We start from the raw sequence: 26,629 nt of genomic DNA, 5'->3' as shown, positions 1-26,629 counted from the left end.
CATACAACAATTCATGCACGCAATAATTAAATATGTCTAATTATCTCCAAGCATAAAAACAGAAATATTTAATGTCTAATACTGTCTAATTTATCGCAGAAATTTAAGCATAATAACACAAATATTTGAATCTGAAAATATTATTTATTGAAAATATACCTTGATTTACAGAGAGTTGATGATTACAGATCGTTGACAGCAGAGGAATGACTCAAACTGAAAGAGGAAAATTACAAGAAAATTTTTTGAACTCTCGGAATTTTTTCACTCTATTTTTTCTTCTTTTGAACTCTTGCAGACCTTTTGAACCCTTACCAAACTCTCACGTTCTTCTCCACTCTAGCTTAACTCTGCCTCAGGAATGAGCCTTGGATCTCTATTTATAGCAGAGGCTTTGAGCTTCAGGAAGGCATTGTGCATTTGATTTCTTCCACGTGTATGGAGATTGCAGGAGTTAAGGTTCTTTTCTTCTTCTTCATTTCATCACATGGGCAATGAGTCACCTTCTTGCTTTTTACTTTTGAGTCATAGTAAAAGACGAAATTCACTATTCATAAAACACTATTCACCTTTTTTTTTTTTTTACTGGATAATCACAAGGGAGCAAATTTACAAAGATACAGATGTACAAAAGATTCTTGAGATCTTTTATCTGGATTGACCCATAGGTCCTCCGTAAAGGATAAACTCAGGGTCTACGTATGAATCATCTAATAAGACTACATCTTCAATTTCTTCATTTTCTTGATCTCCAAACTGTTTAAGGGATTGAATGAGTCCTTGACGATATTGCTCTAAATCAGTAGCGGCTGCTAATGAAGCTTGACATTTGCTTTTCAAAGTTAAGAATTCTTCTTGAGTCGGTCCTTGAGAAGAACTAGTTGAATCTTTTGAATTTGATGATCCTGGCCTTGTTGAAATTAATTGCAAAACCTTCTGTTGACATACGAAATCATGATTGAATTTGTCCCACCATTTGATGTTGAATTCTCTCAAAAGAGATAATGGAAATGGAAGAGGTTGCTCTTGTTTCTTGATAATATTCCATGAGAGAATCCATGGAATCCTTAGTCTCGAACAGAAAGTCAGGAGTCTGGGCTGAGTGATAGCCTGAGATGAAGTCTTGCTCTTGTAGAAGTTGAATTTTTCTTGAATTTCAGGAGGAAATAAGGAGTCTAGTAGACCAAAGAAAGTCCACCATTTTTGAAACCAAGCGGGAAATTTGGTATTGCAATTTCTTGAAAATTGGATGAACCAAGAATGCTGGTAGCTCTGTAAATAAAACATGTTATACCAAGCATCCATATAATCTATGTAGTTGTAGCTCATGGGATGAAAAGGTTGACTAAAGGCCTTGCAAGTGAAGGGTTTTTGATTCCAATCAGCAATGGTCATGACTCTGAGAATTTGACATTTGGAAAAAGCAATCCTCTGAGGATTGTTTTTGTCAGTGTTATGAGTGATTTCAACTGAATCGGAGTCCACCAAGATGAACTCATAGAATTGACGAGTTTTCAAAGGATCATTTGAATTGAAGTTGACTCCTTGGGGAAATATGTAAGGAAGGATTTTAGGAATCTCTTCATAATTGAACTCTGGCTCGATGAAAGCAATTTCTAAGGTTTTGGGTTTTTTGACATATTGACTATAAGAAAATGAAAGGGAAGGAGACCGAGAAGGAGACTGAGAAGGAGAAGGTAATGTTGAAATAGTGTTAGGGCTGGATTGTCTCTGAACAACAGTGTTTTTGGGGGTTAATTTAGAAGCTTGAATAAAACTTTTTGAAGGTTGAAGAGGAGGAAACTCTGGACTCAACACTTGAAAGGAATTTGAAGTTTGTAAAGGAAAAGTAGGACGAACATTTGAAAAGTTTGAAATCATGGCATATGAAGCTTTTGTTTTCTTGGATAAGGAAGAGAGTTGAGGCCTAACGGGAGTACCCATTAGGATGGAGAAGGATCCTTACCCTGCAAAAACGCTCGAGTAAGGAAGTCAGGAAGGGAATTCAACTCTCCTTTGATAAATTCGATTTCAAAATCAAAATTTGAAAGTAAAGCTTGCCATCTTGCAAAAATTTGTTTTGAAACCAAATTTTTAACATCTTTTTGTAAAATATCTTTTGCAGCTTTGCAATCAATTTTCAAAAGAAATTTTTTATTTATCAAATCACTTTGAAATTTTGAAATGCATAAAACTATTGATAAAACTTCTTTTTTGACAGTTGAATAATTTATTTGAGCGCCCAACCAGATCCCTGAATGATATCTAACTATATGCACATGATTGTTATATTCTTGCTTTAGTATGCCTCCATAACCTAAATTAGATGCATCTGATTTTACAATGAGCAATGCATTTGGATTAGGGATGCTGATGCATGGTAAACGTTTGACTCTTTGTTTAATTTCTTTGACCAAACTAGTATGCTGCTCAGTCCATGCAGGTGCATTTTTTCTAAGTCTTTTGTATAAGGGTTCACAAATGATTCTCAAATTCTTGAAGTAATCAGAAACATAATTTAAACATCCTAGAAATCTTTGCAATTGTTTTTTATCTTTTATTTCATCAGGAAATTTGTCAGCAAATTCTATTAACCTTTTAATCGGTTTTGTTTTTTCTTGAAAATTTTCATGTCCAAAAAATCTAATTTTTGTTTGAAATAATTTCATTTTTAGAGCAGAACAAGCCATTCCATTTGCTTTAATGACATTGAAAAACTTTTTTAGATGAACAAAATGTTTTTCTAATGAATCAGAAAATACTAAGACATCATCAATGTATACAATTATGAATTGAAAATGAGGATTGAAAATATCATTCATAATATTTTGAAATTCAGAGGGGGCATTTTTGAGACTAAAAGGCATGACATTCCATTCATAATGACCAAAAGGGACAGTAAAAGCAGTTTTGTATCTATCATCTTCTTTAATTTGAATTTGTCAGAATCCAGATTTCATGTCAAATTTTGAATATATTACAGAACTATGTAGTCTTTTGAGTAAATCTTGCTTATTAGGTATAGGGTATCTTATCCATTGTAATACTTTATTTAAAGGTTTATAATTAATGACTAATCTAGGTGCTCCTCTTTCTATCTCAGCAATATTTTGTACATAAAAAGTGGCACAACTCCAAGGAGATTTTGAGGGTCTGATTAATTTCTTCTTTAATAATGAATCAATTTCTTGTTTACAATATTCTAAAATTTTTTCATTCATTTGAATAGGTCTAACCTTAGTAGGAATTTTAGATTCATCAAAATTTTGAACGTAAGGCAGACTTATCTCATGTTTCTTTCTAGACCAAAAAGCATTTGGAAGATCAGAACAAATTTCTTTTTGAAAAAGTTCTTGAATCTCTTTTATTCTCTTTTGAATCTTTTCTTCTACAAGTTGTTCTTCTATCTTTTTATATTGAATTTCTTTAGATAGATAATTTATATGAGCTTGTTTTCTTTGAATTAAATTTATTCTTTTATTTATTGAATCACTTTGAACTTGATGTATTTCTTTTTTCGTTAAGGGATATATAAAAGGAAAAAATATGGTATTACCTAATATTGTAGTTTTGAGACCTTCATCATTTACTTGAAAATGGTAAAGTAATGTAATAAAAGGAGTTCCTAAGATTAAAGGTTCATTCATATTTTGTACTAATATAAATTGAGTTCAAAAGCAATAATTATCTTGACATATATGAACATTTTGAAGTTTAAATTCTATTTCTAATTTTTCTTTATTTGCAGCAAAAAGTTCTTGTCCGGTTTGTTCATAATATTTAACAGGAATTAATCCTTCTTGAATACAATTCATATCAGCTCCTGAGTCTATTAATGCTACTATTTCCATTTCAAAATCTTCTACTATGAGTTTTATATTTGTATACCATCTTTGAAAATCTATTTTTGTTATTGTATTTATAAATGATTCTATAGGAGTTTGTTTATTAGGTATAATTATTCCTGGTTCTTGATTATCAGAGGTTTAAGCAAAATCTTGTTTATATTGTATTACATTTCTAATTTGTTCATTTTCTTGTTTTATTATTTCATTTTCTATTTTTATTTGTTCATTTTCTAATTTTAATTGATTTATTTGAATTTTTATTTCTTTTATTTCTTCTTCCAAGTCTTTAATAGTTATTGGTCTTTGAGTCTTTTTTAAATCTATTATAAATTTCATCCATTGAATATTGTGTAGGTTTAATTTGAATTTTATTTGAGTCTTCATTGAGAATTAAAATTTTCAAAATTTTTAAATAATTTCTTTGTGTTTCTTCATCTTGAATTTTATCTATAACATCAAAAAATATTTGTTTGTCTACTTTTGAAGATATTACATTTATTGTTTTTGGTTTTTCTTTATTTTCTAATTTTGGTATTTCATTAATTTTTATTGTTTTTTCTTCTATCTTTGCTTCCTCTACCTCTCCCGGGGTAGAAGGAAACAAAATTTGATCAAATTTTGTTTCACTTGACTCTTCTTTTGATTCTTTACTTGACTCTTCTTGATTTAAGTTTTGTTTTTCTAATAGTTTTTTATTATATGGAGAATTTTCTATTGTTTTTCTTGAAGTTAATGTTGCAATTCTTTTAAGGGGTTTCCTATATTTGAAAAACCAAAGGAAAAAAGGAATAGTAATCCTAACTTGTTGCATATATTTTTCATATTGTTTTCTTAAGGCATTTCTAACTTGAGGAGGAAGTTGTTGAAAATAATTTCTTTTTGCAATATTTTCAAGAGAAAAATAATTTGCTTTGATCAATTCTACATCAGGAACAAAAGGATTTCTCTTAATGTATCCTTTTCTAATGATATTTATGTTTAAAGGAGTTTTTTCATGAGAGAAATTAATTGACTCAGACTCTTCTTTAAAAAGAGGAATTTCCGGCACAAAATTTGACATATTTTTTAGTTGATTTTCTATTTGACTCATTCCTTCATCTAATTTTGAAATATTAAGTTTTATGTGATGACTATAGAATGATGCAGATGATGATGCAGCAGGTGATGATGCAGCTAATGATGTCGTAAAGCTGATTATCTTATATGAAAATCTTTCTAAATCATATGCAGAATTATTTAATGCAGATGCAGAACTATCATGGGACCTAAGAGATCTGGAATAACTATTTCTACTTAATTCCCTAATAATATTACTCATTGTCACATAAAATAATCACAATTTTATCCTTAATCAATTCAGATAATTTCTTGAACAGGGACCACCACAAGCGAATCAACACGGGACTTACGCTCCTTCTGCCCTTAAACACCGCTTATCACAGGCTGACCAACCGTTCACAGGAAATTCAACCCGAACTAAGTCAGGACGAAATATGCTATTAATTACTGTTCCAACTCGTAACACCACTCGGTTCTCAAGCAAAAAACTGTAACAGTCAATGCAATTTCTAATAATTTTGTAAGTAGAAAAGTCTCAATAGTGTTGATTTTACTCCAAAAATTCTTATTCCTGTATATCAACAACTAAAAATTTTTAAAAATATAAAAGTCTATGATAAACATTTATCGTCCTTTCCTTTTTCAAAAATTTTTAAATGGAAAAATATTAAATTAAAATACTGACCTAATTTCCTTTAAAGATATTTTTATATTTTATATTTTAATATAAATTATGCTAAATACGTGGACTTTGGATCCATTATCTGCTTTAATCAGTCCTAAATCATGACTGATATACATTGAAAGGATGCCCATATACGACAAGTATCCATTCATATATGGTAATAATGGAAGCACAGCTTTTCTCCAAATCAGCTTTAGTTATCATCAAGCTTTTTTCACCCTAAAGTTATTCATACTTATCCTCAGATTGACCATCCGAATGTGCACAATTGAGCTTGACTCACCCTAAGAATTTTCAAGATCTGCTGCATAGAATGATTTTAATCTTGAATCTGCTGCAATTGTTAATGGGAATGAAAAGTATGAAACCCAGCCCAGATAAGGCCTGGTTGCCTGGAGAACACTCACAAATTATGGTCACCGATTCACCATCCTCATATTCATATGTGTTTAAAGAAGATCAGACATGCAAACTAGCAAATCGTGGTCATATCTTATGATATTATACAGACTTTTCAATCTTACATCTAGCCGACTCTGTTTGATCAAATACTATCAACAATTGCCCTCTCTTTGCTGAAATATTAGGAGAGTACGAGACAAAAAAAATTGATGGCAGAGGACTTTTCTAACCTAGGTCAACAAATTCCATCTACCTAGAACAAACAGGCTCCTCTCTTATGGTCTCCAACAACGGCTTCTTTGACCGGCACATCGCTAACCTGTACTTGTATTCCGACACCGGAAACCCTTCAACTTCATCCAAATTCAATCTGGAACACCCAGCTTCATTCTCCACCGCTGCCGTCGCAACCGCCACCGCCTCAGACCCATCTCCGCCTGACTCAGGCAAGATCCTCACCTTTCCACCGCTTATCCTCTTGGCGGCGGAATTGGCAGCTAACAAGTACACCGCCATGTCGGCTGCGGTAACAACGGAATTCACTCTTTTCATCGGGAACAGGATGTATAAATTGCCGAACTCCAAGTCCTCATCCGCTGTAAGTGGATTAAACCTGCGACCCATATGCAGAGACTTGGAATTAACCAGGAAGAAGTTCGGGGACTCCAGCATCAGCTCGGCCGCTTTGACGAGTTCCCGAAACTGTCGAACTTCGCCGGTGGGGAAGATCACTCTGGCTGCCTTGGAGCTCTTGATGGTAGGGGTGATTAGAGTGCATGAAATATAGTTTCCCATTCTGTGAATCGTGAAAAGAGATCGATAGACCGCTGGCAAATGAAATGAAGATGATTATGAAGGCGGGTTAGGGTGGATGTTGGGGCTTAAATAGGGGAAGAAAGGAGCCGGAAATTTAAAGAGGAAAAATACCAGTGTAGAAATGTGAATATCGAGAATATTTGACTATACTACGCGTTAGGCATGAAAGAGAAGAAAAAAAAAGTGAGAAGGGTAAGATGCATGTCTCTTTGTCACGCGAAGCTTCGTTGTAAAAGCGCGTGGGACCTCTACTTCCCCCTACGTGGTCACTGGCTAAGTACCGCGACACAAGCATATCGATGAGATTTTTTTATATTGTTTTTCTTCTTTCCTCTGCAGTTTAACACATGCCACGTGGCATCTGCCTCTTTTCCTGGCTTCCACCTCTAAAATAACTTCGAAGTAGAATTAAAAATATTTCTATATTGGGAAATGAACACATGGGGACTAAGCTTTGACAGTTATATTAGAAAGTATTTCTATTTTTTTTTTAATATTTTAAAATTTTTATCTTTTAAATATTAAAAAAATTAAAAACATTTCTTAAAATTACTTATGATTTCATCAGTTTAAATCTTAGAGTTTTGGCTTAAAGTTACTGAGATTTTGATTTGTTTACAATATGATCAAAGGCTGTCACTAAATTTAGTAAATATGGATAGAAATAAAACAAAATATAGTTACTTAACGTTTGACCAAAGGAATCAGAAGAAGCAGTTGTGTTGTGTGAATCGGAAGAAAAAGAGGGTTGGTACTTAATCTTGTTCTGGCCCATTGCCTTTTTGTACTGGCATCCTGCAATCAACCACCAAATTTAATGGCTACACTTACTGTTTTCAACTATTTGGAAAATGATTGAAAGCACTTTTTAATGTTTTCAACTATTTTTTATTAAAATTAAATGTTTAATAATTTTTTTCATTGAAATCGTTTGGATAATTATTACTTCAACAATCATATTTTTGGTAATAGAGTAGTAAAAACGTTATTAAAACATCAGGTCATTCTTTCTAAAAGTGCTTTTAGTAAAAATATTATTAATAAAAAATCACTTTTAACCGTTATCAAAAATGGAAAATTAGGTCCCAAAATCATATTGATTTCCCTGCAGTTGGGTTAAGTTCAATTCCAAGTCCAGTGGTTTCCCCACCATACAGTGGAGCAACATCAGTCCAAAATAGAAGACGCGAAGGACAAACGCACACGGCTGTTGAAGAATATACGAGTGGTAGCCTCCAATATTTACTATGAAAGCACATGGAAGGCTTCGACATTTAAAGTATTAAATAAATGTGCATAAAAAAACGGGTAAAGGAAACTTGGGTCGCTGACTCACTACCACATGCTAAAGACAACGTGGAAGAAAGCCTGCCATTTTTGGATGACATGGATGTTCATCTCCTCGAAGTTGTCCCAGTCAAAAACTTGGACCACCACCGAAAAATAAAATAACTTTGAAACTAATGCAAGCTGGAAAATGTATTCCGAGTGTAGATCAAATTATATTTTGATTTATTGACCACTCATTCAATACATAGGAAACCACCAGGGAAGGGAACTCAAACTGATGAGAGGGTCAAGTTGGCCAGAGTCCTCAAATTGATTGGCCGAACTTGGGATTGCTTTCCGCCCCATAAACCCTTGGAGATGAGCTTGTAAGTGTGCTCTGATGGATGAAAGTAATCCCAGAACAAGTACTCGTAAGGGTTTGGACATCTCTTGTAACCCTCCTGACCACATTGCAACATTCCACGAAGTATTCCATCTCCACAGCATGCATTAGACACATCCGAAAACCCTGTACAATTACGAAATAAACTCTTACACCCATTCAGTCTGAGGAAAAACTAAACCAAAGAAGCAAACTTCAAAGGCTTGGGGAATTTACCATAGTGTTTAGGAATAGCCCGCAATCGCTGAACGATATCATACACTGCTCCATAGATACCAACAGCACCGGGGTACTTAATGGGAATGTCCTTGACCAAACTCTCCAAACCCAGGTTGTATTGCTTAACCATGTGGTTCATCTTCCCAAAACATCGATCAGTGGGTGCACCAGGCAAGAGGGACCTGGCTGGAACACATCCCACAGGGCCTAGAGCAAACACAGCAATGCGGCGAGCACCGAGCTTATAGATTGTGTCTAGGTAGTGTACAACTTCTGTCAACATGACTTGCGCATAGGCATCTGGATCAAGCGTTGGGGTGACAAAAGGGAGGAAGTAGTTGAAGACATCATTGGAACCAGACTCGAGGAAGAAGAGCGACTGTTGGACTAGCTTTGAATCAATCTGGTTTTGCTGCACTAGTGTTTGAAACTGTTGTAGCTGGTCCTGGATTGGTATCACTCCCTGTGTGTCACCACAAGTAAATCTATTTTAGTACAAACACATTTGCTGCAGTTTTACCCTTCATCTCTATTGGTATGCCCCAAAGAAAATTCGTATTGCTGGCCCCAGATGTCTGATACCTTCCAAATAAAATCCAGATTTGCTTTTTCTATTGTCTCACTAATCAGTTTCTATGAGACTATGACAGCATTTTTTTCTCTTTTGTTTTTAATTTGCTTTTGTTTTTGGTTGCTTCCTGGGATGCTTCTAGTGACAACTTATAAATAGCTGCACCAAATTGCTTTTGAAGAAATTAATATGCAAATACCTGATAGAAAGAAAATTATAAAACATGCCATGTGATCTAAAAAACAGCTTGTGTGGAAAGTCATGACAGTTGATCAGATCTTTTCTTTGCCCAACAACCCACAAAAAGATTTGAATGTATGTCTTAATTCCTAGGTGGAGCTAGCTTAGCTCAAATGTCTCTACCCCACAAAACATTCTTACCATATCCTTATTTGTTTCCCTCAACACCCCACTGCCAGCACTAGCAAAGTTGATACCGTTGGACGGATAATTTTTCTGGGTTCCGTTCACAACCTCAATCTGTGCCTGAAGGTAAGGTTTCTGTAAATCAAGTCCAATGAACTGGGCTGTCATTTTCACATACACAAAGAACTAATATTAGATTGGAGTCTAAAAAGGAGGGGAGAGAATGAAAATTAAATGACAATAAATAAACAAAACTGACAAATGAAGTCTGCTACTGTTCTTCCATTAGTGAACCTCCCAGTGGGGTGGTGGAAGAAACTAGAGCCATAAGGGGGGAAATCCGCCTGGGCAGTACAGTTCTTGAGAAAATGGTTGTTTCCAGCATCAAAGATGGAGTCTCCAAACGTGAAGATTGCGGGAACATTGAATGAAAAGACTGAAGGAGACGATGCAAGGGAAAGAAGTAGCAGCAACAGCACTTTCTCCATCTGATCAGGCCAAGTCCCTGAGAGTTACTATGGGAGCAGTACAAGGGTTGAAGGGAGAGCTTTTATATGTACATAAAAATGTGAGGCAGGAGCTTAAAGATATATACCAAAGACGCAATGAAACAGAACGCACGAGCAATGTGCAGAGAGGGATTTGCTTTATCATTATTATCCGGACATGGAAACATTTTTCTTTTGTCTGCTTTATACATCATTCATTTTGATTCAATTCTTCACTTTGCAAGTGTTTTCAATCCGATAGTTAATGTTTTTGCCTTTTCTGCATGCAATTTCAACTTATCTACTTCTTCAAGTTGTTAGCTACCTTCCACTAAAACAAAATATCAAGATTGCCGCTGTGCTGGTCCAATTTTTCATATGATAGCTGGATATGCAGCATTAAAATTCCTATCCAAGGAAATATAAATTCATAAATGAAGAAATAGCAAATAAAAATTCATAATACAATATTAAATAACTTTTTATAACTTTTATTTTCTCAATTTTCTTCTTTTATAAAAAATTAAATAATTTGAAAATAAATAAATTTGTCATTAATTTTATTTAAATTTAATTTTCTTTTATGTTTTCTATGGTTTCTTTAATATTTTTGAGGAACCACACATAACTTTGAAAGTAAAGTATCAAAGTTTAATTATCAACAATCATGATAAAGTCCGGGACTTTCTATGGGATCCAAACCTTAAGGTGCTGACTGTTTTGTCAAAATCAACACCTAGTAAATTCATAATTTTATTAGTAGTAATATTCGATGACTTTTTTTTTTAAATTAGATTTTTTACAAAATTTTAAAATTAGTTTTAAAAATCTAAATAATCACTTGAAATCATACTTAAAATAGTCTTTCATATGTATTCCTAAAAATCAATTTTTAATGTTATATAATATATTGTCAAAAGTACAATAAAAGAAGTTTGGGAAATTTAATTAAAAGAACAGAGTTTTGGGCGCGCTAATTTGAAATTTTTACGAAGATTGGGCCAAGGCCCAAGCAGGCCTCATGGCCTGCGATTACAAGCCCAGTGGCGATTGAATGGCATTCGGATGTTTGAACCCTTTGGTTCTAATCAAAACTCTGCGTTTTGGGAAGAAACAAACTCAAAACACTGAGTAGTAGTGAATGAGAGAGCAAAATGAATGAAATGGAGGAGTTGTTCGGAGAAGCCAGAAGAGCAGCCGATGATTTGTACCAACTCCGAGACACGTATTTTCCGGCGAATCCAGCTGAAAAAATCTCCGAACTGCAGCGGAAATCAGATCTCGCTCTCTCGCTCCTCGATTCCCTTCCTCTTGGTATTGCTTTCTATTCGACCCCAAACATCCACCCTTTTTAATTCTTGCAATAATTTTTCTCATACCCTCTGTTTGGTTTCCGTGAAAACTGACGAAAATGAACCTCATGTTTTGTGGGAAATCAAAATTCCATATTAGCTTAGGCGTATAATTGTATTAGTGTCAGTTGATTACCAAACCATGGAAAAATCTAAGATTCTGATTTTTTCTTTTTTTCTTTTTTAACTTTGTGAATATACGGAGGATTGGTTGTAAGGTTACTAGTAGATCATTGATTGAATACTACTTTTAATGCTTCTTCGAAGAACTTGTTATCGGTCCAATTACAGAACCACGATTGCTATCGTGGGTAGGAATATATGAATGGATAGAGAGATTTGATAAACCCATCATGCTTTTGTTTCATGATGATGAAAGGGTAGTTTTCTTTAGCCAATAATTCATCAACCCGTGAATGCTACTATTTTATATATGACAACGGTATGGTTATTCCCAATTCTGCATTTATTTGTGCAGAACAAAGGAGATTACCAATACAACGTGGGACTTATGAATTTTTGAGAGGAAAGATACTGGATGTATTTCCTGATTATAGGAAAGAAGCAGAAGATCATCTCTCTAAAGCTGTAAGTGAGAATACATTGTTAGTCCAGTAGTTCAGTTTGTTAATATTTGGGTTAAGGGCATCAATGATGTTTTGAAATTTAACTAATTCATGCTTCAGGTTAAGTTGAATCCATCTCTTGCAGATGCTTGGCTATGTTTAGGTAACTGCATTTGGAAGAAGGGAGATCTAGCTTCAGCAAAAAACTGCTTCACTCTTGCACTCGGCAAGGTTAGTCTTGAAATTAGAATGACATCTCTTTTAGAATTTTAATTAAACCGGTCTTCGTATATTGGTGTCAGTTTCTGATAAATAGTGTTTTGTATCTCATGCAGGGTTCAAACAAGGAGATACTTTGTCAATTATCAATGCTTGAAAGAAGGATCGCTCCAGGCAAGAAAATTTTCTGTTTTCCCCTTTTCTTCTTAAGTCATGTTATGCTTATGAAAATGATATTGAGAAGGGCCAGGAAGCAGTATGTTTCTGAGGTGGAGTGTTTGTCTTTTTGTGTTTTTACTCTAGTAAATAGAATACTTTGTATATGCTTGCTTAAGTTGATGGTGGATGGTGGATGTCTTTTTCTTGCTTGTGACCTTTGTGTTCACTTGGATAAAATAATTAAGAAACTGAAATTAACAATACGAAGGAAATTTACTTGCCACTTTTGATGCATAAAACTGCACTATGACCTGGAGCGGCCTCAGTCTGAATTGCCTTAATTTCTCATTTTTGATAGGCAATAGAACAGGATGTGCTAAAAGGTGCCTAACAAAAGAGGGGGTGTAGCCCATGTACACATTAACGGCTTAATTTCAAAAACTGAGTTTCTCTTATTTCTATTCCCTCCTACTTTGGCTTTCTTATAAGTTGTGACATGCAGTTAAAAAATTATATCATTCTCTTCTTCTTCCTAACTTCTATTTCTCCTTGTTTTTTCTTTCAACTATAAATGCACATTAGTAGTAAATTCCCTAACCTCCACTTCCTTTCTAAGAGGGAGCCCTAGAATCAAGTTATCTAATACTGTTTGAATCTGATCTAGCTTATGCAAGACTAAAACTAAGTCATGGTTTTGAATTGTTTTGCCTTGTATTTTTCCTTTTCAAGGCTAGAAGGCATCGAGAACTTGGGTTAAGCACAATAGCTGACATCCAGCAATTGCTTCAACGCCTTGCTAAAGTTTCTCTCCCTGAGAGTATTGGGTCAATCCCTTGTTATTGGACTCAATGCAAAAAAGCTCCTACTGACTTCAAAACTTTGTTCTGCATCTTGTTCCAATGTGTTATGGAATAACTCTTGATGTCCAAAATTACCCTTCTCTCCAAAACCACCCTTACCAGTTGGTGTTTCATTTGATTTGAGCTTCAGAAGCTCTGTTTCTCTCTTTATGGTTTTATTTTTTATTTTTGTTTATTTATTTATTTGTATTTCCTGTTTTACTTGATACCATTAAATTTGGAACCCTTTTTTTTTTGTACTGAAGAGAATGAACTTGCTGAAATATGTCTCTGTTAACTTAGTGGCCACTTCCTCTTCCCCTTTTTTGGTTCCTGTTTTAACAAAGATAATCAGGTTGTCACTATGAAATCATTCCCATAACACTGCTTGAGGAGTTATGCAAGTTCAAAGAACAATGAGGAAAATATATCCTTGTTATAGTTTCTTGGCTCAAGTGGTAAAGGGATGGGAAGGGTTTGTGGGAGGTTCCAGGTTCAATTCCCAATAGGGACAAAAACTTACCTATCCAAAAAAAAATGTGGTAGACTGAAGAGAAAATAGTCAGTTAACCATATTTTTGAACTGTGAGACTAGAATCCCTGTAAGGACAAAAAAGGACACATTTTCTTGGGTCAGAGAGAAGACAAATTGGTTGGAGGTAAATCCATCTGTTCTGATGATAAATTAAATTTGTTATTTACATGCAGATCAATGTAAGAATGGTCTCACACTTTATTCTTCCCAAATAAGTTTTGTTTGTGCTATCAGCTATGATCAAAAGTTACACTGAAGTGGAGATTGGAGCTGTTTATACCAACACTCAATATTTTGTTTAGGCTACTTATGACCATTTTTTTCTTTTTGAATCAATGACATTTATTATGAAATGGAAGTTTAGTATCTGTTTGTGGATCATTCTTGAAAAGACAAACAGGAGGCAACTTTGATAACCTAGTATAGAACTAGAACTCCACAATGCTCCTCTCTATATCTCTACCTGCACTTGGTGCCATTTTTTATTCCATAGCAAAGTTTGTATGCTGACCTTTGATGATAAGCTCGTAAAATTTTGTTACCTAGGTATCTGGGTCAGATGGGAGAGAGAGAGCGAGAGAGAGAGAGAGAGAGAGAGAGAGCGGGAGCGAGGGAGCGTGAGAGCGCGTGTGCCGGCGACGACGATGAGAACGGCGAGGCGAGCTGGACGCGAAGCTTCACGGTGGAATCCAAGACCTTCGAGCTTGCCCTGGAGATTAAGAAAGGGAAAAACCAGATTCGCATCGTGGAGAAGAAGCGGGGTGTAGAGTCTTGGGTTCGATTAGGGCTGGAAAGCCTAGGGCTCTTTAAGGAGGGCTTAGATCATTGTATACGAGACGAGAAAGAAGGGAGATGGGTAAAGGAGTGGAAAGATAGAGGCAAAATGTTTACGTTGGTTCGGGGGTTCAACAGATCGGGTGGGTTCCTAAGGCTGGGGGTTACGGATCTGGAACGAAAATGGTATTGCATCTTCTTACCGAGAGGAAGGAGAGATAAAAGCGGATGGAAGGCTATGGCGGAGATGGTACACCAAACGGAAGAGAGAGTGGGTAGAAGGACAGAGTTGCAGGAGGTAAGGACTGCTGGAAATTTTTCTCCGGCGAAATCATTTGTAGAAGCAGTTACGGGATCAAATCGGGATGGCGTAAACGCAGTCAGGATGAAGGTCTCTAAGGGGGAGATTGCGGGCAATCTACAGAAGCTGGAGCAATGTCTTGTCGCGAGTTGGTCCAATAAAAGGGAAGAAGACGATCTGGAGAGGTTGGGAAGTCTCTGGGCAAAGTCTTGGGGCCTAAAAGGCAAGCTAGGGCTGGCCATGCTGGAACGAGGTAAGGCCCTGCTGGAGTTTGAAGATCTCAGTGAGGCTCACCGAGTGGTCTCCTCGGGGAGTAGACTGATGGGAGGAGTCCATTTAGGGCTGGTTCCATGGAATCCAAAGATGGGATGTCGGGACGAGAAGGAGATGGAACAGGAAGCTTGGGTTAAAATCTTCGGTCTTCCAATTTCGCTTTGGAGCCCGGGGGTTTTGAAGAAAATAGGAGAGGTGTGTGGGGGATTTGTAGATTTTGACGAGCGCACCAGGTCGATGGGGGAGATTCAATGGGCCAGAATTTTGGTTAAAATCAGAGGAGATTTTAGACCAAGCATGTTAGAAATCGAGGTTGAGGAAGAGGTATACACTGTGGCATTGTGGTGGGAGGTTAGGCCGATGGTGAGAAGGCTATCCTCTGCGTCGGACATCAGTAGAAGAACTGAGGTTAGGGGTGAGTTGCTTTCACGCGTGGGGAAGCGCGTGGGGAAGGAATTGGTAGTTGTGGGCAACGAGGAACTGCCTCTGCCAGCTGATGGGAGTGCTTTGCAGGAGAATGGGCCGGGTCTAGGGCCCAGGACCCTGATCCATGGCCCGGTAATGGGAGATGGGGTCTGCCCAGATGGAGTGGCTGGGCCGTTTAGGTGTGACCCAAGTATGGGCCTTAATGAAGTGCAGAAAGAGGTTGGACTGTCCAAAACAGATGGGCCTTTGGGCCAAAAGTTAAAAAACAAATTGAAGGGGGCTGGTGATGCAGAGGCAGGCCCAAGTAACTGGGCTGTTGATTTGGGCTGCTATCAGGAGAGTGAGGTGGAAGGCCTGGTAAGGAAGAGCCTAACTGTTCCGTCAAAGAAGGATGGTCTTCTGGGTTGTTTTAGTTCCAGAAAAGGACCCATTTCAGAGGACCCCTTGACGAGCTGGATGCCAGGGGAGCCTAGAAGGGGACAGAGGAATGAGAATTTATCAAAGACTGATCAAGAGTTGGAAGAGGAAGCTAAAAGGTATGCCCCGTTTTATCCTAAAGATCAACAAGCTATGGGTGCTTCTCTTCTTCTCTCTTCTAATTCTGATCGGGCTCCGGAGGGGGAGTCTTTCGATCGCCCAGGGGGAGTTGTGGAGGAATTAAGGGGGATATGACAACTTGGTTAACAGTTTATGAGGGGAATGTGGAGACTGAAACTGAATCATGGAAGTCGGGAGAGGACAACATAACCAGGGACAAGATTAGGGGCAGGGAGGGGAATACTGGAGTCTCTGGTTCTCAAGGCACCGAAAGTGACAAAGAGGAATTATGGGAGGAATGTAGCCTAGCAAGATTTAGTCAATTCTTGGGATTCTCTACGGAGGGGTTGGAAAAGGAGATATTGAATTTTCTGATTAAAATCAGAAAGAGGAGAGAGAAGATTCACAGCAAAGAGCTTTTGGAAAAGTCCAAGTTTGAAAGGGAGCTAAAGAGGCTGGAATGCTCTGTTAATTATGAGGGGGGGATTAAGCAGAAAGGACCTTCTCAGGGCAAAGGGAATCAGCTGATAGTTTCTCAATGAAGCTGAAGATCATAAGTTGGAATGTGAGGGGAGCTAATGACAGCTCTAAGAGGAAAATTATCAAGAATTATATAAGGAAACAGAGGGTGGATCTAATGTGTTTTCAGGAAACCAAGATTCAGGTGATGACGGAGGGTATTGTGAGAAGTTTGGGTTTAGGGAGATTCTTAGACTGGAGAGCTCTAAATGCGGAGGGGGCTGCGGGTGGCATTCTGATATGTTGGGACAAGCGGGTTTTGGACATCTTGGATTGGGAGGAGGGTCAATTTTCTTTGTCTTGTAGATTCAAGACCATAGAAAATGGAGCTATTTGGGTTTTTACGGGAGTGTATGGTCCCTTTACCAAAGTGGAAAGGGAGGGTATGTGGGAAGAACTTGGGGCAATACGAGGCCTTTGGGAGGACCCCTGGTGTCTCGGTGGGGACTTTAACATCACCCTGTTTCAGCAAGAAAGGAGCAGCCAGAGAAGAATCAGCTCAGCCATGCGGAGATTTGCAGAGACTGTGGATGATCTTGAGCTGGTGGACCTGCCCCTTCAAGGGGGCGAGTTTACATGGAGTGGGGGGCTCAATAATCAGGCGTGGGCGAGACTAGACAGATTTTTAGTTTCCCCAAGCTGGCTGGATCAATTTAGTGGAGTCACTCAGGGCAGGTTGTCTCGGCCAATTTCTGATCATTTTCCGATTGTGTTGGAGGGGGGTGGAATAAGAAGAGGTCCAACCCCGTTTAGATTCGAAAACATGTGGCTGAAGGTTGAGGGGTTTAATGATATTGTTAGAAACTGGTGGCAGGGAATTGATATCAGGGGCAGTGCTAGCTATAGGCTGGCTGTTAAATTGAAAGAAATTAAAAAGAAGTTGAAGGAGTGGAACAAAGAGGTATTTGGGAGGCTGGAAACTAATAAAGCCTCAGCCTTGCAACAAGTTGATTTTTGGGATCGGGTGGAAAATGAGAGAATATTGACTATGGAGGAAGCTGAGTTAAAAAAGGAAGCTAAAGATTCCTTTAAGAAATGGGTCTTGTTGGAGGAAGCTCATTGGAGACAGCAGTCAAGGGAGATTTGGTTAAGGGAGGGGGATAGAAATACGGGGTTTTTCCATAGAATGGCTAGTGCCCATCGAAGAACCAACGCTATGGACAGAATTAAGATTAATGGGGAGTGGCTAGAAGAGGAACAAGAGGTGAGAGAAGGAGTGGTGAACTCGTTTCAGCAGTTGCTCACTGAAGATATGGGCTGGCATGCGGATATTGGTAGAGTTCAGGTGGGGTGCATCAGCCAGCAAGAAGCAGAGAGTCTGGAAATCCCATTTGCAGAGAATGAGATTCACTCGGCACTGATGGAGATGAATGGGGACAAAGCCCCAGGCCCGGATGGTTTCACTGTAGCCTTTTGGCAAAATGTTTGGGATTTTGCCAAAGAGGAGATCATGGAGATGTTTAAGGAATTTCATGAGCATAATTCCTTTGTTAGGAGCCTTAATCACACTTTCCTGGTGTTAATACCTAAGAAAAGCGGGGCTGAGGATCTTGGAGACTTTAGGCCTATCAGCCTGTTGGGGGGCTCTATAAACTTTTGGCCAAAGTTTTAGCTAATAGGCTCAAAAAAGTGATTGGCAAGGTGGTCTCTAATGCTCAGAATGCCTTTGTAACGGGAAGACAAATTTTGGATGCGTCCTTAATTGCTAATGAGGTGATAGATTCGTGGCAGAAGAGAAAAGAGAAGGGCCTTATTTGCAAATTGGATATTGAAAAGGCTTATGACAGTATCAATTGGAATTTCTTAATGAAAGTCCTCCAAAAAATGGGATTTGGGACCAAGTGGGTGGGATGGATGTGGAGCTGCGTGTCTTCTGCCAAATTCTCAATTCTTGTCAATGGAGTGCCAGCTGGGTTCTTCCCTAGTACTAGAGGACTTCGTCAGGGGGATCCTCTATCTCCTTACCTTTTTGTTATGGGAATGGAGGTTCTGGACGTCCTTATACGGAGAGCGGTGGAGGGGGGATATCTTTCAGGATGCATCATTCGGGGTGGTAGTAGGACCTCCTTGAATATTTCCCACCTATTCTTTGCTGATGACACGATTGTGTTTTGTGAGGCAAACAAAGAGCAAGTTTCTCACCTAAGCTGGATACTTTTTTGGTTTGAAGCGGCTTCGGGTCTTCGAATCAACCTAGCCAAAAGCGAGATTATTCCAGTTGGAGAGGTGGAGGATATTCTTGAGGTGGCAGCTGAGTTAGGGTGCAGGGTGGGGTCTTTGCCCTCTCAGTATTTGGGCCTTCCCCTAGGGGTTCCAGCTAGGGCCTCTTCTATGTGGGATGGAGTGGAGGAGAGGGTCAGGAGGAGACTTGCGTTGTGGAAAAGACAGTACATCTCCAAAGGGGGGAGGATCACTCTCATAAAAAGTACTTTGGCTAGCATGCCAATTTACCAAATGTCTATTTTCCGAATGCCGAAGTCTGTTGCTAAGAGAGTGGAGAAAACCCAAAGAGATTTCCTATGGGGGGAGGAAATTTGGAGGGAAAAGTCCACTTGGTTAAATGGGATGCGGTCTGTACAGAAAAACACAAGGGAGGGCTAGGAATAAGGAGAATAGCCACCTTGAATAGAGCCCTGCTGGGCAAGTGGATTTGGCGGTTTGCTTGTGAAAAGGATTATCTTTGGAAACAAGTAATCATTTCGAAATATGGGCAAGAGGTTTATGGTTGGAGGTCAAAAAGGGCTATTGGGGCGGTTGGAGTAGGGGTCTGGAAGGAGATTATGAAAGAAGCGGATTGGTGCTGGGAAAACTTGGCTTTTATAGTTGGAAAGGGCTCCAAAATCAAATTTTGGAAAGATAGTTGGTGCACTGACACTCCGTTGTCCCAATGTTTCAATCATCTCTTTGTCCTTGCTGTGAATAGAGATGCTACGATTGAGGAGATGTGGGATCAGGATTCGGGTCAAGGAGATTGGAATCTTGTCTTTGTGAGAGACTTCAATGATTGGGAGTTGGATATGGTTGGGGAGCTGCTTCATACTTTGAGGGGTCATAGGCCCTCCAGGGAGGATGATTCAGTTATGTGGAAACAGGGAAGAAAGGGTTTGTTCAGAGTCAAAGAAGCGTACAGGCTGCTAGACAAGCCTAATGCCACAATATTTCCTGCAAGGAGAATATGGGTGGATAGAGTGCCAACCAAAGTATGTTTTTTTGCGTGGGAGGCTACATGGGGGAAGGTGCTTACTCTGGATAGACTACAGTTAAGAGGGGTGCAACTCCCAAACTGTTGTTTTTTGTGTGGTTGTGCAGAAGAGAATGTAAATCATATTCTTTTACACTGTATAGTGACTAGAGCCCTATGGGACATTATTTTTGGGTTGATAGATGTTAAGTGGGTCCTCCCAGAAACTGTAAAGGAGACTCTTATCTCTTGGAGGGGCTCATTCGTAGGGAAGAAAAGGAAACAGATTTGGAAATCCATTCCGTTATGTATTTTTTGGACGGTTTGGAAGGAGAGGAATAGGTTAGCCTTTAGGGGGGTGAGTTGAATATTCAGGAACTAAAGAATTCTTTTGTCTGTAATTTGTGGAATTGGGCCAAAGTGTATTTAGGTGAGGAGTATGTCTCCCTTATAGGTTTTTTGGAGTGGATAGCTTCCACTTAAGGGGAGGTTGTTCTCTTTGGTCCTTTTCTCTTTTTGAGGCGTTTGCCATTTTGTATACCCCCTGTATGCTTTGTGGCGATTAGCCTTTTTAATGCATATCTCATTTACTTATCAAAAAAAAAAAAAAAAAAAAAATTTTGTTACCTAAATTGTCCTCTTTGTAGGTTCTGAAAATCAAGCAGAAATTGTTGAAGAAAGCATCCAACATGCCAAGGAAGCTATTACTTTGGACGTCAAGGATGGAAATTCGTGGTGTAAGAGTCCATTTCAATCCTACCATAGCAGAAAGATCACCTTCAAAGTTTTTTGGTCTCTGTATATGATTCACATGCAATGCATTTTACATCGATGAAAATAATGATTTATTTGTCCTGTATTCACCAGCCTTTCCTGTGGGCTAATTAAATTTAAATTATTGTCAGTAATTTGACTATTTTCCCTGTAGCACATGCTCATGTGTTCATATATGCACATTTTCTTTCAAACACATGTATGTACAGTTATAAATATATTTACTTATGCTGCTGCTGCTGCTTTCTATATTTGTATTTTCTTGGGTCTTATTGAAACCTATTTCATTTTATCTACTACTGGTTTGTTTACTAGATCTTCTGTTTTCCTAATTGTCGTTTTTTTTTTTGTTTTTGGCATGTTACATCTATATTCTCTTTTTTTAACATCATTCATCTTATTGACAGACAACCTTGGAAATGCTTGCCTCACAAGTTTTTTTGTGACTGGAGCATGGGATCATAGCAAGCTTCTGCAATCTTTAAAGGCATACCAAAATGCTGTAAGTGTTCATAGTGAGAGCTTTCCCTACAAATCCTTTTTCCATCCACTGATGGATCTCTTGTGATTATTGGTTGCTTATCAAAGTGGTTGAATTTTCTCTGATATTCTCTTACATGGAAGGATAGTTTGTCAGCTACTCTGTATTAAGATTGATCTGATCATAGAAATATGGAATGTGTACTAACTTTTATACATATCAGGAAAAAGATGAAAGGATGAAATCCAATCCAGACCTGTATTTCAACTGTGCCACTGTAAGTTGAGTTTGTTTGCCCGTCTTCCCTGCGAGACTATTTCTTAAATCATGTTACTGCCATAGTTTCTGCATTTATATAGTTAATATAGTAGAATTCAACTTCTCAGGTTGATGGACATTCATCAATTGACTCGAACCCACTCATATTATATTAAAGAAATAAGTAGGATTCTGAAGTGTATTGTAGTAAATTAGAACCATAAACATGGTATTAAACTATTAGTTGAGATTGATGACCAAGTGATGTCCATGAGTGACCTTTTTATCTTCTTCTTTTTTTCAAGTCATTATAAGGACCAGAGATTAGAGAGGATGTTGCCTATGGTATTAGAGCTGGGTGGATGAAGAGAGAGGTGCTTCCATCATACTGTGTAATTAATGTACATCTTTCAAAGATTTTGATTAAGACATCTATAAAACTGGTAGTGTTCAATGATATGAACTACAAGGACTTGTATCGTTCCATAGAATGAATACAGCTAGATTGAGGAATGTATAATGGATGAGGGCAATGATACTAATGATTGCAATAGTGAGGAGCAATATTTGTATTAGTAGAAGGCACCTATCAAAAAAAAAAAATTGTGTTAGTAGAAGGTGGTGCAAGGAGAAGGGCAAAATCAAGAGGTATGTGAGCTGAGGTTGTGAAAATCCTAACAGCCTATAATTTTTCTATAGGTTCTGCTTAGAGCAGTGCAGTTAAGCAGGACTCATGTGTTGCGCCCAAACTTTTGGGATAAAGCCTGAGTTGTGAATTGCTAAGCAAGTTTTTATTTTTTCAACTGGAAATGGAAGATTTGAGGGAAGACTAAAAAGTAACAGGACTCATGTCTCATTTTCCTTCCTAGACTTTTAATGGTATGTGTCTTTTGTTAGTTATAGGTTTTTATGAACAAGTTATATATGCTACAAATTTTGATCTTGTAGATGCATCTAAATAAAAATATATTGTACATTTAGCAATCTCATGCCCAGAAAAAATATCCAAAAAAACAAAGCGAAGAAGTGGCTGGGAATTATTTGAGTGCAAGAAGCATATATTCGCTGATCACTGACATTATAACTTGAACTGGTTATTTATGAGTTTGTTATGTGCCTGTCTGTTGCAAACCATTGTTTTTTTATGTCTATGGCTGTATGTTATTCATCAGCTATTTAAGTATACACCCACATATGTTTAGAGTGGAATTACCTGTTGTAATCTTTATTTCAGGTCAACAAATATCTAGAAAACTATGAGAGAGCCCTTAGTGGCTTTGAAGCTGCTGCCTTAAAGGATCCTGGTCTAAATGCTGTTGAGGAGGTTCAAAAGATTGTTGATCTTCTCAACAAGTTAGAGAGCTTGTTGAAGGTAATGGATTTCTCTCTACATATGTATAGCTATGTAGTACTTATGTGAAATTATTTTGTTAATTATAATATTGTGGTAACCTCCATGTGCTCTTGTTTGTAAGTTGAATAAAAGGCAGAAATGTTGTCAGTTCTCCTGCAGATTTTATTTTATTTTATTTTTTCATTTTGAGACAAAGAATGCTCTTTGAACCCATGTTTTTTCATTTTTGATTGATATAATGTCCCTCTGAAGTCAAATTTGACACTTGCATGTTTATAATTTGCTAATTTTTTTTACTTCCTATCCTATATATAATATACTTTTCTCAGAGATGCTGTTGGTTCTTATAAAAATACTGTTTTACAGGGCCAGGCTAGGGCTAAACGACATGCGGCTTTAGCATCCTCACGAGCTGCTGACAATTGTAATCTCCCTAACTTTTCCATCTTTTTTTTTATTATTTAAATAAATTAACAGTAACATTGACAAAGAGACAGAAGACTGAAGCTGAAGCACACTTGAGATATACTTGAAAGAGTGGAGGAAAAGAAGAGAAGAAAATGGAGAAAAAGAAAACATTCCAACCCCAACTGCCATCCTCCATGAGTGAAGGCTCTTGCCACCAAAAACTTCAATTTCCTGGAGACAAGTCTACATCCTCATGAATTTTCTGGGTTCCTTTATTCACAAACATTCCAAAATATTCTATGAATAAACACCTTTAACATCCCAAAGAAATTAATGCCAGCTCCTATACTCCAATTTGAAAGTAGCCAACTGTCGATATTGGCATTGTCCTCCAGATCCCAAAAGGAGAAAAAACAAAGCCCATGATTCTGTTTCATACTTGCACCTGATACACCTTTTTGAATTGCCTTATCTATGCTTAGCAAATGACCCAAACACTTTCCAAGACCACGAACCAATATACAGAACACTACTTTTGAGGCAACCTTTGTGTTCTATTAGCTAGAGACTTTCCTTCATCTCCACCAAGATAGGTTTACATGTTTTATTTTATCATATTCTGTCATATTTCTCCTGCAATGTACTAATTGTTTTACTTGCATTTTATCTGACAGTGAATCCTTCGTACAAAAGAATCACCATAGATATTCTGTCAGAGGGTCTGAACAAAGCAGTAGCAATTGTGGGGAAAGTTCTTCTGTTTGTTAAGCATGAGAGTGTTGCTCCATTGTAAGTCCCTCTGAAAAATTTCTCACAATTTATTCATTTGAACCTCTGTAGTTCATTTAAATTTATGTTAACCCTTGCATTAGAGCTTGCAAACATTTCATATCTAAGTTTTTTGGTCATCTTTGTATTAATTATTTTATTAAGGCAGCAAAATCACATCTGAATTTTGTTATGGTTTTTGCAGATACTATTTGGTATGCGATTCAAATCAAATATGCTATGTTCTCTCAGTGTATGGCATAAGCAATGATGCGGTAAGGTTTATGTACATACCTACATATCTATTGAACATATTAGAAATAAAATGGGATCTAGGTGATGGTAAGGTTTTCTTAGGGATAAAATTATCTGTGGAACACCTAAACCATTGAGGAAACGATGAATCTTGTGTCAGTAAAAGACAGTGTTTGCTCCATGCTCATTAATTTCCATTGAACAGGTAATAACCTAGGAACTAATGGATTAGAATTTCAGACAAGCAGCATCACTCCTTGCTAAATTTGTTGGCCAATCCAGCATGCAACAGATCCTATATTTATTGCTACCCTGCCAATTTACTGTGTACCTGGACCTTCTTGATTATTAAACTGCCACTGTGCCATACAAGTTCACTCGACTCTTTTAAGGAATCGTAATTCCTCTATTGGAAATTATCCAGGATTATTCTTAGCTTCAAGGGAACACATTGCTCTAGGAAAGGTAGCTAATACTCTTTGAGATACCCCTCCACTGTGGTAAATGGCAGCAGGGAATATTTGTGAATGAGTTCCAGAAAAGATTTTAAGCAAAGAAATTGCAATTAATAGTTCCCAACTTTGCATAAATCAAGCAAATATTGTGTCCTCTTCTGACAGTAATCATTAGCCTACCCATGTTACAGAATTAACTGACTTCTTGTCCATGCAGATTAAAGAAGGAGATCAACTAACGCTATTGGAACCTTATTACCGTCATGTTGATTTTTCATGGAAGGGAAAGGTAAGACTTCATATATTTTGAGCTTCTCTGGTTTCCTTTGGGTTTTAATAGGAGAGCCATGCTAAGGAAAGAAAAACTCATAATATTTGGAGACATCCCATTTCATGGTGGATTAAATTATCTGGCAATGTGAATTACAATCATAATTTTCTCACTTCATTTAGTAATGCTACCATATTAGTAATAAAGCATTCTGATTTTTGATCTTCTGCTTCTGTATGCGGGCAAATTAAACCAGTGTTACCAGTTCAAATCAATTCGTGTGGACTTCTTAGAACAAGTGCTTGTTAATGGAAAAGCTCTGGCTTGTCATCAGGCAGTTCGGACTTCAATTTATGCACAACACAAACCATGAACAGTGCCATTTTTTTTTTCAAGGAGTGCTTTTTCTTTGTGTACTTGTGGTGTTTTGTTACTGTCTCATTTATTTGAAAACTGTATCATATGTAAATAGATTAGGCAACAGAAGGGAAAAACATAATTTCTTTCCTCAAATGAAATGCCATTGATGGAGAGCATAAGTACTATACTTTTTACTGGATTCTGCATTTGTTTGATTCATTTATTGATTGGTGTTTTCTTTATTGCAACTTGTTCTTACTCTGGGATTTTTCCGATGATCACCATTTATCTCATAATACTGTGTTGATACAGCCTGCAGTTGCGTATTCACCAATATATTAAACTCATTCCCAATTTTGCTGCAAATTTTTTAGTCAGGGTTTGGTATTTGCCAAGTGACAACAATCTCAACCCATTGCACCCAGTCTGAATAGAAAACTCATCCCTGCTCAGTTGCCAAGCAGGATGTCGAAACTGTTGCTTCCACCTTATCTGCCCCACAATTGCCTTCAGGAAGGAACATTGTCAAGGACAAAGTGAAGCCACTGGACAATGAATCAATGTCACTGAAATGGACAATTCTTGTTCCTTGTGGAAACTTGGTGGTTTGTCCATATATTGCTGTAGAACAATATATGACCACTATATAGCTACATGATAAAGTAGACCTGGAAAACCCCAATTCCGAGAGGTTTCTTTGTATTTGTAATTACCTGTCTCAAAGTTCATGCATCATTTACATTTTGAGTCTGTCCAAGGCCAAAGGAAGTGCAGGAGAAATGGGATAGTAAAGAAGGAAAGAGTGGCAAAGTAGAGACAGATGGAGGAATCTGTTTTTATGGCAATACACCAAGAATTCCAAGTTGAGATTTACGGAAGTTGATGTGTCACCTAACATTTGGCTTCCCATAGGCGTTATTAATGAGATGGCACTCCGAAAGTCACGTTTTGTGAGGTGCCGTTGATGTCTCACCTAACATTTGGCTTCCCTTAATGACATGGCGCTCCGGAAGGCACGTTATGTGAGGTGCTGTGCTGCATAAACCAATTCAACACATCTTCCATCCAAAGGCCTTCCACACACCCGATATAATATTATTTTTCAATAATGTAATTATAATTAGTCTTAATTCTTTGGTGGAATAAGGATAGGACTTAAAAAACATATTTCACCCATTTGAACGGGATTTGAAATTTCTCTATTCCCCCATCCAATCAACCAAAGTCTTAAGGTGCATTCTAATGTTTTTAATTCCTGTCCCACCTCCTTAATTTCACCTCATTCAAACAAACATATCATTTAAGGAGGTTGACTTTTCCCACCAATTTATAGTTTAAAATGGCAGTTTACAAAGTCAATTAAGACGCTTGATACGGAATGCCTCTCGCCTCTCCCATTTGAATTCCTCATTTGTACAATAACATAAAGAGAGGCCGC

General features: G+C 37.5%; 3 protein-coding genes across 5 annotated transcripts; 1 reads left to right on the top strand and 2 right to left on the bottom strand.

The window, feature by feature from the left end:
* Positions 1-6,002: 6,002 nt before the first annotated feature.
* On the bottom strand, positions 6,003-6,894 carry LOC117931326. The gene has a single exon (XM_034852315.1). It carries the CDS (start codon positions 6,787-6,789, stop codon positions 6,244-6,246), a length of 546 nt encoding a protein of 181 aa, XP_034708206.1. The 5' UTR covers positions 6,790-6,894; the 3' UTR covers positions 6,003-6,243.
* Positions 6,895-8,368: 1,474 nt separating this feature from the next.
* LOC117911689 (GDSL esterase/lipase 6) lies at positions 8,369-10,126 on the bottom strand. The gene is made up of 4 exons (XM_034826121.1): positions 9,898-10,126; positions 9,654-9,799; positions 8,699-9,164; positions 8,369-8,608 (listed from the first exon to the last, which is right to left on the bottom strand). The coding sequence occupies exons 1-4, from the start codon at positions 10,124-10,126 to the stop codon at positions 8,370-8,372; spliced, it is 1,080 nt and encodes a 359-aa protein (XP_034682012.1). The 3' UTR covers position 8,369.
* A 1,113-nt stretch (positions 10,127-11,239) lies between these two features.
* LOC117916025 (tetratricopeptide repeat protein 5-like) lies at positions 11,240-25,846 on the top strand. Of its 3 annotated transcripts, none has more exons than XM_034831837.1 (13): positions 11,240-11,440; positions 11,957-12,066; positions 12,165-12,275; positions 12,380-12,437; positions 20,455-20,544; positions 20,989-21,083; positions 21,286-21,339; positions 22,555-22,692; positions 23,041-23,098; positions 23,757-23,871; positions 24,056-24,125; positions 24,778-24,849; positions 25,566-25,846. In XM_034831837.1, exons 1-13 carry the CDS (start codon positions 11,281-11,283, stop codon positions 25,623-25,625), a joined length of 1,191 nt encoding a protein of 396 aa, XP_034687728.1. In that variant the 5' UTR covers positions 11,240-11,280; the 3' UTR covers positions 25,626-25,846. The 3 variants fall into 3 exon arrangements, with proteins under 3 accessions (XP_034687728.1, XP_034687721.1, XP_034687733.1); XM_034831830.1 differs by lacking the exon at positions 25,566-25,846 and adding an exon at positions 25,088-25,433 and having other exon boundaries at positions 11,242-11,440; XM_034831842.1 differs by lacking the exons at positions 20,455-20,544; positions 25,566-25,846 and adding an exon at positions 25,088-25,433 and having other exon boundaries at positions 11,242-11,440.
* Positions 25,847-26,629: the final 783 nt, after the last annotated feature.

Source organism: Vitis riparia, chromosome 1, assembly GCF_004353265.1.
Source record: "Vitis riparia cultivar Riparia Gloire de Montpellier isolate 1030 chromosome 1, EGFV_Vit.rip_1.0, whole genome shotgun sequence".
NCBI classification, from domain to species: domain Eukaryota; kingdom Viridiplantae; phylum Streptophyta; class Magnoliopsida; order Vitales; family Vitaceae; genus Vitis; species Vitis riparia.
The sequence above is the reverse complement of the archived record's forward strand: the minus strand, read 5'-3'. Positions and strand labels throughout refer to the sequence as shown.